At 44.8% G+C, this 13,126-nt stretch overlaps 1 protein-coding gene across 1 annotated transcript; it reads left to right on the forward strand.

Moving 5' to 3' along the window:
- Positions 1-551: 551 nt before the first annotated feature.
- IL22RA1 (interleukin 22 receptor subunit alpha 1) lies at positions 552-9,030 on the forward strand. The gene is made up of 7 exons (XM_040535143.1): positions 552-771; positions 3,272-3,404; positions 4,092-4,273; positions 5,508-5,692; positions 6,161-6,296; positions 6,529-6,650; positions 7,565-9,030. Exons 1-7 carry the CDS (start codon positions 729-731, stop codon positions 8,573-8,575), a joined length of 1,812 nt encoding a protein of 603 aa, XP_040391077.1. The 5' UTR covers positions 552-728; the 3' UTR covers positions 8,576-9,030.
- Positions 9,031-13,126: the final 4,096 nt, after the last annotated feature.

Below are 13,126 nucleotides of genomic sequence, written 5' to 3' on the forward strand. Positions count from 1 at the left end.
CCTGCTGCAGAAAGGTGACCTCCCCCTTCCTACGCCAAGCAAAGAACCTCTGCAGCCACCTGGCAGTGCGGAGGCCTTGGCACACCTGAGGAGCTTGTGCTCTGCCCAGCGCAGCAGGGCTGCGTGTTAGTCAGTTGGCTCCCACCCATGCCCAGCACGAACAATAGAAGAGCTTAAAAACTAATGATCTGCCAGACTTTCATTTTAACAAAATACCCAAAGGTATTTCTTAAGGAAATAGGTGTGTTGTTTGCAGCAGTTATAAAATCAGCTACGAGCACAGCACTAAATATTAACTTCTAGAGTTCCAACCAGTCAAAGCTATCCAACCAGAAAAGCAAACCCCAAAACTGAGAAACCTCAGTGAGGGCTTTTAGGCAGGAAGCTCTTTATCAGGAAAATGGTATTTGGCTCTCTTTCAAGAAAAACCCGGGGATTTTCTAAGCCTCTGGCTCGTGCACCTTTGTACAGTTAGGTGTGTATACTCAGAGGGGGTGAGGTGTTCCTGTTGTCACTCTGCTCTTCTCTCTCCTGTGCTTACACATGCGCACAGGTCTTCAGCTGGTGATCTCAGATGAGAATGCAGGCGGGATAGCAGCTCCGCAGCCTGTTACTGGGCAACAAATCCAACTCAGCCTCACAAGCAAGAATTTAGCTGTTGTAAAAGGTGATTCATCTGCACACAGGATCCACTGCCTGCTCTCCCAGCGCAGCTTGCTTAGCTATTCATGAAGAAATTTCTGATCGTCTTGGCTGTGTGTTCAGTGGTCGGTAAGTTCTGACTTCTTTCCTATCACTGACCGCGAGTGTTTCAGTTTGGGCATGTAGTGTGGGAAGCAGTTCAGTCATTTGTCCTGAAACAAGACCTAGAGAATGAGCTGTTGTTTGAGGTTGTTCAAAAGCTCTCTCCTTTTAATATTTTCAAAGTATTGTTGGTGTGCTCAGTGCTTTAAGGATTAGTAGGGAGAAGAAATGATTCCCTCAATCCGAAGTGTTTGCCACTGGCTTAATGCAACCCAGATCCTACAGGAGTAAAGGATATTCACTGACTTCAGGGGATTTTGGATCAGCCCCCTGTGTCTTACACAGATACACACAAATAGAACAGCCCTGATTTTAAAAGAGGTACAAACAAATAATATATCCCTAAAAGCCATTCAATCCTAAACCAAATGTGGCAAACCCACTCCTGGGTGAATCAAGCATAAACTTGCTATGTTTTTGAATGACAGCTTCTCAGCTAGCAACCTTAGCGTTCATCTGCTTCTGCTTTGCTTTTCTGCGTATTTGTCTATGACCTTACACTGTAGGGAAGGTGCCTACAGAAACTTCTGAAGCAGAGGGACTTTCACACTCCGAAATATTGTGGTTCTTCCTGCCCACGCTGATTGTGCTTGTGTTACACTGGTTTGCATAACCGTGTTTTAGTATGGATAAATGTGGGAAGATGGAGATTTCCTACCTCTGATATGATCAAGGTACTGGTGACTCGGTCTCATGGTGACCAGACAGGGAAACCCACCTGCTTTGTGCTGCCTCAGGAGGAAGGCTGTGCTCAGCTAGCATTTGGACTAGACCAGAGCCTATTTCTGTGTTGGTTCCCTGTCAAAATGCCTTACCCAAAAAGACTGATAATTGGATCTGTGTCCTTCTGACTAATTCTCCTCCTGTAGAGCACAATAGGTCAAACTGCTGCCACACAGTTCTCCATGGAAGCAGCTGGAGGGAAAGCTTGGGGTAAGGATCCAGGAACTGGCATATTTTAGTCCCTGCTCTACCACAATTGTTCAGTGTGATCTTGTCCAAGTCCCCCCCAGTCTGGTCCTAAATTTTCCCATCTGTAAAATGCTGCTACTTCTACCTGTTTATCACCGTTTTTTCAGCGGGGTCGCATTGATTGTGTGTGTCTGTTTACAAGCACCATAACTGGACTGTTCATTTCCAACAAGAGCAGGCTGAAGCTCCATTAGTTCAAGGAGTTTATCAGTACTGTAAAGCAAGGGTTAAAATTAATGTATAAACTACACAACTTTGAGGACGTGTCTATAATTCAGATTTACAGAGCTCAGAGATTCTGCAGGTTACTGCCTAAGTTAGAAGGTCCTGTGAATCAGCCTTGAGGCAACGTGGCACCGTGTGTTCTGGTTACAGGAGGGACCCCAAAGTCTCCAGGACAGTCTCCAGCAGCTGCTCATAGCCAGGTTGCTGCAGGTGTATCACAGTGGCGTTCTACTCTACAGAGGGCATGTTTGCCAGGGCAAGGGACATTTCAGCTTTGCAAAGCTAGAGCCCATCCTCTGTGTGAAGAGGCACGCAGCTCGGTCTGCAGGGAGCCAGGAGCTGTTTGCCCTCACCCTGACACACCCAGATCAGAGTCCACGTCTCAGGTCTGTCGAGTGTCGTTCTGCGCAGGCAGTCTCCATCCCATAAAACATGGACCATGAGCAGCTAATGGCCATCACATCTGCAGTGATGTGAGACTGATCTAAACACATTACTTCCCTGAGTCTGGGCAGAAGCGATGGCATTCACAGATTTAAATCTAGCCTGGAAACAGGTTATTGTTCTTAGTTTTCCAGCCATTTAACTGCTTTAAAAGAAACCTGATAAGAAAATCCTGGATTCTCTCTAAGTTTTTGAGGCCCTTCTGTAAAAATTCCTGACTTAGATTCCTTTGGGATGAGCCAACAATCTGCAAAGCCTATATGGTGATGTGTGCATGATTTGAGTTCCTGTTCTGTTGAAGCTTCTGCTCTGCAGCCCCTCTCTAGCGACCTGGAAGTGGCGTGCCTGCTGTTCAGCCTGCAGAAGGGAAGGCTCTGGGGTACCTCATTGCGACCTTTCAGTACTTAAAGGGAGCTTATAAAAAAAGATGGAGAGAGACTCTTTGCTCAATCAGATAATGACTGGACAAAGGGGAATGGTTTTAAACTAAAAGATGGGAGATTTAGATTAGAGATTAGGAGGAAATCCTTCACTCAGAGGGCGGTGAGGCACTGGAACAGGTTTCCCAGAGAGGTTGTGGCTGCCCCATCCCTGGAGGTGTTCAAGGCCAGGTTAGATGAGGCCCTGGGCAACCTGATCTAGTGGGTAGCATCCCTGCCTATGGCAGGGGGTTTGGAAATGGATGATCTTTGAGGTCCCTTCCAACCTGAGCCATTCTGTGATATGATTCTGTTCACCAAATGGCTGAGCAGTGCTGGATCCATGCTCACCTGAGGGCTGAGATGCCAGAATATGCATTTTAATACCAGTTTCTTTGCTACCCTAGGCATTGCGACTACAGAGAGGTCATCATGTCTGAAACGTGCAGCATTTTCTTCTACAAACTTTGAGAACATCCTGACATGGGAAACTGAAGCAGATATTCCCCCTGGCACCGTATTTGATGTCCAGTATAAGCAGTATGTGAAGTTTGCTTCTTTTTGGAATTCTGTTGTTCTTGCGGCCACTCTTCTCAGTAGATTTTGCTGTTTCTGCTGCTTGTCTTGCTTTCATGGAAATGGTTCTGCTTAGACAAGAACTCAGTAAAGGACAGGATTATTTAAACTGGTGGATGGTGCTTAGTTAAGCAAATACGTTTACACTTTGGATTGCCCGTTTTACTCCATTACAGAGCTTTGTCTTCAGCAACTTACTTCTCTCTATTCTGCAGTTTCCTCACCTGTAAATACAGGTAATAGCAATTGCCTTCCTCCAGGTCAGTCACTAGAGCTAAAAGAAATCAGACCAGTGCTACACAATAGCTTTGTTGCATTTGGGTAGTTTGCAAAGTCAGCGGTGAATTTGCATGCAGCCATTCAGTGCCAGACCGAGCAAAGAACCCCAGAGTCACCGACCGCAGGACACTCTTGTGTATGCCTTGAAGTGAGCTGCACTTCCTTATCCACACAGAAGCATCAGTGGGAATGGATTAAGGGCCGTAGGCCAGGGGAGGTTTCTCTGCCATTTCATTCCCAGCCACTTGTTAATCGCAATAATTAATTTAAAAACTACTAGTAGTTGGCAAAGCAGCCTGCCTGGATCATTCCGGGGGATTGTATTGCATCTGCTATACCAATCAGACTAAAAGCTATTTTGTCCTGTCTAAGGTATGGAGAGAAAGCCTGGCTTAACAAGCGTGAGTGCCAGAACATCACACAGCCTTTCTGCAATCTCACTCATGAAACAGAAAACTTCACCGAGCACTACTACGCCAGGGTGAGGGCCACTGGCCAGAACTACTGCTCCTCCAACTGGGTGCGCTCAGAAAGATTTGAACCCAGAAAAGAGAGTACGTACCTCTGCTTAAATCTATTAAATCCTGCTTGCTGGGGATTCATCTCTAGTCTCACTGATGTTTAGGACAGTGTTTCCTCTGATTTTAGTATTGCAAGACTCTGTGCTTGCTAGGATGGGAGTGAAAGCTTTCCAGTCCTGAAGAAGGCTTGCTGTTGGGCAAAGAGGCAAGTGAGCAAATGGGCAGGGCCAGCCCTGAGGTCTGACGCAGACTGCAATTAGAGAAGGGGAAAAGCCAGATGTGCTAGAAGGAAGAACTGCTATTAAGACAGGCAGGAACTTAGTAAGAGACATGATGGGCAACCTGAGGACAGCCAGTAATGCAGTCATAGAAGCTAGGGAATGTGAACTCCAGCACACAGGGATAAGCAGCCAGACCAACTGATGCTCAGTGCTCCCAAACCCAAGTGAGCTGCACGACAAACACCACACCCTTTGGACATCCTCTTGCTTGCTCTGTGTCTAAAATTTTCCCACTGTATACTTGTCAAGAATAATTCAGGGTGACATTAGCAGTCAGTGGCTATGAAGAGCCTTCAGATCTTTGCATGAAATAAGCCATGAAAGAGCCATGTAGTTGCTTTGATCACGAAACATTCACTTTGCATTGCAGCATAAGCCTTAATGCTTCTCATGAGGTGAGCGTATTCCCCAGAGCCATTCTTTTTACTATTTTAAGCTACATGTCCTTGAAGGAGTACTGAGTGCTGCTTTTAAATATCCTGTTATGGATTGGGTTAAACCTCTGATTAAGTGTTCTGCATTGTGTATACCCTTCACTGAAGATAAGTTTCGATACACAAGACCTGAACTGCTCTAAAGACAAAATCTGAAGTAGGATGGGAATAGGAACGTAGGTAGCAGTTAGCTGAGTGCCCTGTGGTGGGATTCCACACTCATCTCAGCACAAACAGACGAGGGAGGATGCTTCTGTGCAGCAAAGGGAACCAACACAGAAACAGTGAGAGCATGGTCCTAAGGAAAAGCCTGGGGAAGGAATTTCTAGAGACAAACACTGGCTAAAGGAGGCAGAACCTTGAGGAAAGGCATTATCACCCATTTCCTGATTTTTCCTATGGTCAACGAAATGCAGTCCAAATACTTTTTTGATTATACACAGGCATAATCATTTACAGTCAGTCTGGTGTGTGTGTATAAGATGTGTATAAAACACTCTGATAACATATTAGCTTTAATCTTAACAATTGACACTTCCTGTTCTTTTCTAGCTGTTATTGGAGCACCAGAATTAGAGTATATTCCTTATGTACGGTCCATAAAGTTTCTTATACGGCCCCCCTATACTCCGCTGAGAGGTGAGGATGGCCACCAGCTAACCATAGAGGACATTTATAGCAAATTTGGTTCTGTTGATTATCACTTAACACTATTCAACCAACGGACACACCAAAAGGTAAAGTACAACCTCAGGCCACTAGCCACTGACTTTTGTAAATCACATTTTGCATAAGGTGGAGAAGAACACCAGAACTGGTACACAATAGAGGAGATTTCTGATGCACAAGGAAAAGAAATTCTGTCTTTGACTTTTAGCAGAAAAGAGGAACTTAAAGCATTCCTCTAAAATTTTGGAAATGGAACTAGAGTTCACCACGTTACAGTATCAGTAACAAAAAGTAAAGCCGACAGTGACTGAAAAAGAAAGCGACATAGTTCAAGTATGAATGAAATGAAATGCAAAAACTAAATGCAGTAATAGTAGAAAGGAAATTGTGTATTTAGAATTCCATATATGCAGAATTATTACGGTCCTGTAGCACGTTATTAGTAACTTTAATATGCTTAATTCTGCAATCTGAGTTGAGGAAATTGTATGCATATTATCTTTCTAAAATACAGCATTTACCTTTATTTTAAATAGTGGATAAAGAATGAGCACAACAAAGAATTTGAAGTTATCAACTTGGACCCAGACACTGAATATAATGGAACAGTGTACATACACCTCCGTGAGAGAAGCAGCAAATCCCAAGTATTTTGGGTGAAAACTCTAGCAGGTGAGGCTGTTAACTCTGCTCAGCTAAAAGTCTACCTGGGATATTGGGTACACGAAAGAGATCAGTTTTTAGCTGGTGCTAAATATCATAGCCTTACTAAACATTTTGAAGCAATGCAGTTTCCTAATTTAAAAATTGAGTCCTATGAGATCATTTAGATGATGCCATGCATTTTTTCCAACCCAGTGCTCTGAAGCTACATTTTCACTTTGTTCTTTTCCTCACTAACCAGACACCACATGGCTTCTCTACTGCTTTGTTGCACTCGGATTCTGTGCCGGGCTGGTGTTTGCTGCAATTAGCTACGTGATCTATAAATACGTCAAGCAGCACAGTGCGCAGCCTATGTCTTTGGTAAGTGTTCTTAAGCCATTGCAGCAAAACTTTAAACTGCTCAGGACCATGTGAATGCACCTGAATAACAGTGCTAACCGAGGAGGAAGAATGCGCATGCAAGAGCATTGTCTAGGCATTCACTGCAGACTGCTGGCAGTTTTAATTTGGTCATCCTTACACACATAGAGAAAATTTATTGCGGGGAGTTGTAAAGTAAGACACCAAAGACACCTGCAGATCTGAAGGATCTTGGTTATTCTAATAAATTAAGTAAGTTATTTATATTGTCCCTAAAGGAGAGCAAGGCTTTATACTAATATGTTAGAACGGCTCTCAAAATCACGGACCCCCAGAAGTTTCCTTTCCTCTAATTTTAAACCTAAAATTTTCAGAAGTTTTTTATAATTTTGGCTTCCAGTTTTTGAGTGACTCAATGGTAATTTGATTTACAGAAGATGGGTGCTCAGAGCTTCCCCCAGATTGTTCCGCTCTAAAGGAAGTGTCAGGTTAGGCAGCTAAAACCTGAGGCATACTAAATCACCAGTTCTTTTTGAAGCCCCAGGCCATCCTACCTGTTGTTCATCTCCCTTAGCGAGCACTGGTTGTTCATGAATGTTAAATTAACTGAAGGGCAATCTATTTCCATGCTCAAGGTGCTAGGCCAAAAACTGCAAAATTTTAACAGGATTTTTTCTTCCTCATATTTTAGGATAGCACAATTGTCCTGAAGCATAGTGGGAGATGCCTGTATTCCTCTGAGGGGTCATTCCCCGTAAAAAGAAACAGGTCTTTTGTCAGCACAGCAGATGCCAGGTGGTAGTTGCTGGCTCTTACTGATATTTCTCCAAAGAAAAATTTTAAGAATCTAAAGCAAACCTTCAAAATCACAGACTTCTTCTTAATAGCTCGTGTTTGTCTATCTACTTCAACAGGACTTCAGAGGGATTTCATCATTCCAGCCTCTCACACTGACAGTGGAGCATATTATAAAGCCCATTAATTTATCCAAACCTTCGCTTCTCATCCCTGAAGTGCAGTTAGTGCAGATCAGCCAGCATTTGGACAAAGCCCTGGAGCCACCACGACCTCTCTGCCCACCAGAAGCTACCTACCAGCACCAGGCTGACGTGCAGGCGTCCCAGCTGCCCGCTCAGCCACCCTGCCCGGCAAGCACAAATCCTGCTTACGCTCCCCAGAGAGCTGAGCAAAGGGTCTCCAACCTCCCCCTGACCTACGGGGTGTGTGTCGATGGCACGGACCATGTCGACAAGAACAATTTGCACCCAAACCAGGTGCTAAAGGAAGTTTCTCCAGATAGCTTTGCTGGTGTGAAGCTTGTAAACCAGGTGCTAGGCAAAAGCTGCAGCCACTGGAGTTATAAAGAACAGAGGCCAAACGTGGCACTGTGGGGCAGCAGTGGCGTGGGAGAGCCAGCTCTTGTGCAACGGAGCCCCGGGCAAATGCAGCAGCTGCTGTTGCAGACTGACGGGATGGAAAGTAAAGTGCACGTACCCCAGCTGGCGCTGTCTTTGGTGGGACAAGAAGGATGCTATAGACAGCAGACAGCAGAACTGCCGCTGTTGTTGTCTTCGGTTACGGTTGATGGGGACCAGGTTCCAGAGGATGAATCCCTGCCATCTCCATCAGCAGCTCTCCTCCTCTCAGTCAGTACTGGTAACAGCTTCCCTGGGGAGAACAACACAGAGTGGTGGATGTCATCAGGTTCAGTGTCACATCCTGAAAATAAATTTTACTTCCTAGAAACTCAAGAAACACAGAAGTTAACAGCAGTAAAGGAGCTTAGCTGCACTAAACTGAATAATGTTCTGTCCCAGGACACCATCTCAGACCGGGGCAATGGCTTTTCTCTCACTACGCTGTTCAAAGACCTGAACCTGAAAGTACTGTGGGATCAAGAAGATGAAAACACAGAATTTTATTAAGAAAAGTTAATAATATTAAAATCCAGATTCTGTTTGCTTACATAAAATAGTAACATATCCTGAAAACAGTACAACACAAATATACATAGCTAATCTCGGATGTATTGTAACAGGGCACTGAGCTGTTCCCACTATTGTTCTATCATGGGCTCTGGTACCTTACTAATATAATTACTCCCTGGTATGCTATGATACTGTATCTTAGCACTTAATTAGTACATCTTCGCTCTGTGGATATTCTTCAGACTGGTTATGAATTGGACTACTTTAAAGCTGAGTTAGGATTCAAGTTCAAATTCCAGATTCAGTTTCCTGAAATCTTGGCTAAGTTCACAATAGAAACTGTATTTGTTCTTTACCAACACCAAACAGCCAGCTCCAAAATATGCCCATGCTTTGAAGAAATTAAAGTGCAGATGTGTGCAAAGCTAAAAGAATTAAAACAATGTGGTACAGTAAAAGAATGAAATACATATTGGTGTTCTACCCTTGGATATATGATTCTTGCAAAGCTAGTTCCATAGAATGGACTTTGCCTTTAAAGCAGGCATTGAAACTGTGGTAATAGCTCCTGATACAGCAGTTCTGAGAAACTAAATGCCCTCTATTCTGCTGTGCTCTTTAATGCTTGTAGAAAGATTAAACCTTTTTCATCTGTGCAGCAGAATGATGCAGTCTTGGCCCAGCCCTGACGTATTTTTCAACTGCTGCTCATTTCTTTCTCATGAAATAGTCACCCATTCTCTTCTTCCCTAGAAATCCCCAGGGACAAAGCAGGGAGGCTCACACTCCACATAGGCATGAACACGAGGATTCGCACCAATCTCAGTTCAGCCCCATTAACCCTGAATGAATACTGAGTGCATACTCTCTGTAATCTACCAAGGAGACCAGGGAGGTGTTGAGCTGCTTCCACCTTTCCTTCCCTGGCACTACCAGCGAGGAACATGCTCCATGTGAATGATGGAGAAGAATCTACAACTGCAGAGGTCTCCTCTACCTCTGTTACCAGCACACCCACCTCCAGGGCTGAAATGAAGCAAAACCAACATAAACTGACAGCCAAATTCCTTTGGGGCTGCAGCTTTGCCAAAAGCAAGCTAAATGGTATTTATGTGGGGGACAGAGATGGCAATTGTTTTTCATTAAGAGGAGAGTGTAGTTCAGCCTGTTGATTTCCACTGGTGCAGTGAATAAGTGCACATGTCTGATGACCTCAGGTTTTCAGAAGAACTGAAACCATATGTAAGAATAAGCCAGGTTTTGAGTAGTATGGGGAAGTACTCACTGGAAGCACTCCCTGAGCGCTGCCAGGGGAAGGCTGACCAGGAGCAAAAACTCAGCTGTTCTCACCACGAGTGCACTTCGGTGTTTTCTCAGTCTGGGGAAGCTGAGGCCAAAGGTTAAATTCCACTTTCTTGGTATGATTTTGCAAATAAACTGTAGCTTTATGAAGCAAAGGGGTTTTGATTATTCAACCCAGGATTAAAGGACTAACCGTAAGAATGCCAGACTTCATAGGTAAAGATTCAGGCCCTAACTCCAGCATCAATAACAAACAAAGCACTGTGGCCATGTCATATGAGGCCAAGAGATGAAGTGTGGGATGTGGTGAAGAACGGCCATGGCACAGGGTGTAAGAGGTGTGAATACGTTTGCAGCCTGGGCAGCAACGTGGAAGGACATTTCCATCGTGCTGACTTTACATCATGCCGTTCAGTATCGGAGGTTTAGTGGAGTGCCGTTTGAGCTGTTTCATGTACTTTTGTCCAAAGTATACCATCAAAAATAACACAGAGAGAAACGTTGCAGTTGCAGGAGTTGCAGCAGCCCAGCTCTGTTGCTTCCAGGCAGTGCGAGGCCCGGGGTACCATCCTGCCCCGCTAACTGCCCCCTGGAGAGGCGGCATTTCAAGCCCGTGATGCCAGGTCCTTTATTCAGGGTTGCTGTAGGCTACGTATCCTGTGTCAACAACATTCCCAGTGATGCTACTCAGGGAATAACCAAATGCCACAACGCCAATATTTTGGCTCATGTTTTGAAACCCTATCCTCAGTGCAGCGTCAGTATGGGCAGCACAGTGTGGAAGGGAAGGGGGCCTTAGTAGAGCATTTGAAGATGCTGCTAAAAAATACAGTATTTGTTACTTAACAGCCTTCTCAAATCTCTCTGCAGCCCCCTGCCACAGGGCCTGATCATGTCACAGCCCTTAACAAATGTGTCGTCTTGGTGCCTCAAGAGGAGACATACAGCTAAGGCAGAGAAACCTGGGACCAGAGTTTTAGACTTAAAGTAGGTGCCTAAATACACAAAACGTCCCACAGCAGGATGTCAGTCTTTTCTTCAGGCACTTAAATACCTTAAAAGCTCCATTGCCTCTGACTATACAAGTTGATAAAGGCTGCGTATAGCAGAATGGTCTAAAGTCTCACAACCCAGCTCTTGCCTGTCCTCATCTGTTCTACCCCTAACAGCATGAGCATGGTCAAGAGAGGCACTCTCTGAGCCATGTTGTAAGGAGGTGATCTCCTACAGCAATATTCTCAACTTCCTGCCATGATCATGGCTAACTCAATATTTGTCTTTTAGGCCTTGCTGTACTAAGCAGGAGGAGATTGATTCTTGTCTCATGAGTCACCTCTTGGATTTAAGAGGAAGATCATATCTTCTAAAACTGTTTCTCTTTGGAAAAGCTTGGAAAAAGATGTTGATGCTATTTAGCTTTACTGCAGCTGCACAAGTAGAGTGCTCATCCATCCCCCATCAACACATGCTGACCTTATTGCCTTCCACTTCACTGCTTTTCATAATCAAATTGATAGCCTTGTTTGTTTCAAAGTGCATCACAGCGAACAGCTATAGCAGGATCTAATTATCTCACTCTCATTCGGTGTAAGAACATTTCCAGATAAGCAGCATGATTTCAACATTGTCTCAAAGGTCATCCCATGCAAGCCATCTGTACCAACCAAGAGACTGCTCCTCATTCATCTTGACTTTTCCAGATAGCAGTGCTGGTAGCCCTAGATAACAAAACAGAGAACTGCCTTACGACAAAGACCGTGCCTGCTCCTAGGCAGATGTCACGATGATGACAGGTGAGCACTGCAGCTCCAGTTGTCACAAGGACATCGGCGCAGCAGGTGGCTGCTGTAACCCTAGAGCCAAGCTTTGCTCTTTGTCTTCTCAGCTAAATCTGGGAGCTGTCACTTTGCCACTCCCCAAACCCTGCTCGTAGCTCGCCAGGGAGCTTGCACAGGGGCGAATGCATCGCTGCGGGGTGAGGCTCGCTTTTTCCCCTGTTACCTGTTTTGGCTTTGGAAGGTGTACTGGTGGAAGACTATCCGAAATCACGGGTGATTTTTTACCATGTGCTTTGAGGAAAACCTTACTGAAGGAACAAATGGGGAGCTCTGAATTCTGGAGACGGGATGAAGCAGAGTTGAGGGGCAGCTTTGAAAGCACCGGGACCCTGACAGAACAGACCTTACAGCTTGTCTCCGGCATCACGGTGGCCAAGCAGTCCTGCTGTTGGAGATGGGGAGGTACGGTGCAGCAGAACTGCGTGAAGAAGCCTGCACCGCAGATGGATCTCGGTGCTAAGCAGTGGCCTTATGCTTGCATGTTCAGAGGATGTAAGACATCCATGTGTATCTTTTCAGATTGAGACAATGAGAGAAGTGAGACATGAAGACAAGAGATTTTTCTAAGACAAAGGTAAAAAAGCAGTCAAAGGTTTGAAACAGCTTCCATATGAGGAGAGCATGACTGGTCTTTTCTCCTTAAAACACATAACAGAGGGTTGATATGACAAGGATGAAAGAAATTATTAATATTAAGCAGAACAGGCCATAATTACCCATTTCTTTTCATAATACCAAATTCAGGAAAGCACCCAAATGTTTATGCAATGGTTAAAAACCAATGAGAGAAAAGTGTTCCTTCATTTTGACAGCTTCGTTTATACCAAAATGTCCTCAGCTGTGCCTGCCCAGGAGTATCTGTTTACTGCTTTCTTTCGAATGTCTGAGGCAGCCACCAAATAAACTTTTCCAACGGAAGTCCTTGTTCCAGTGCCAATCCTGCCGGAGTTCAGCTTTGCTTCCTTTGGATGGTGAAGCAAACACAGGTTCTTAGAAATGGATCCTACTGATACAATCAGGGTGACTCAAAACCTTGCCAGATGTAATGTTGGGATTCATTTCCACAAAGTCTTGTGAAGGCCAGAATCGTTAGACTAATTAGCAGGGATAGGTCTATTAGCAGCAACAAAGCACGGTGGGTGCTCAGCTCAGGAAAAGCTACAGGCCTCTGTCAAGAGACAGGGCGCTGGGCTGAACAGACCTTCAGCTACACCTTATACAGCAATGTTACTTTTTTACAGATCCTCTTTACTGCCTTCTGGCCACTTGGCAAAGCCCACTGCTGGTGCACTGACCTCTCATCTAATCACATGGAGCTGCAGAACACCTGGCTAACAAACTGGCATTGCAGCTGCAGAGCTTTACTTGCAAGCCTTTGTTTCTCCTGATATCACAGAAAATACCACCC

The sequence above is a fragment of the Cygnus olor genome, chromosome 23, assembly GCF_009769625.2.
Source record: "Cygnus olor isolate bCygOlo1 chromosome 23, bCygOlo1.pri.v2, whole genome shotgun sequence".
NCBI classification, from domain to species: Eukaryota; Metazoa; Chordata; class Aves; order Anseriformes; family Anatidae; genus Cygnus; species Cygnus olor.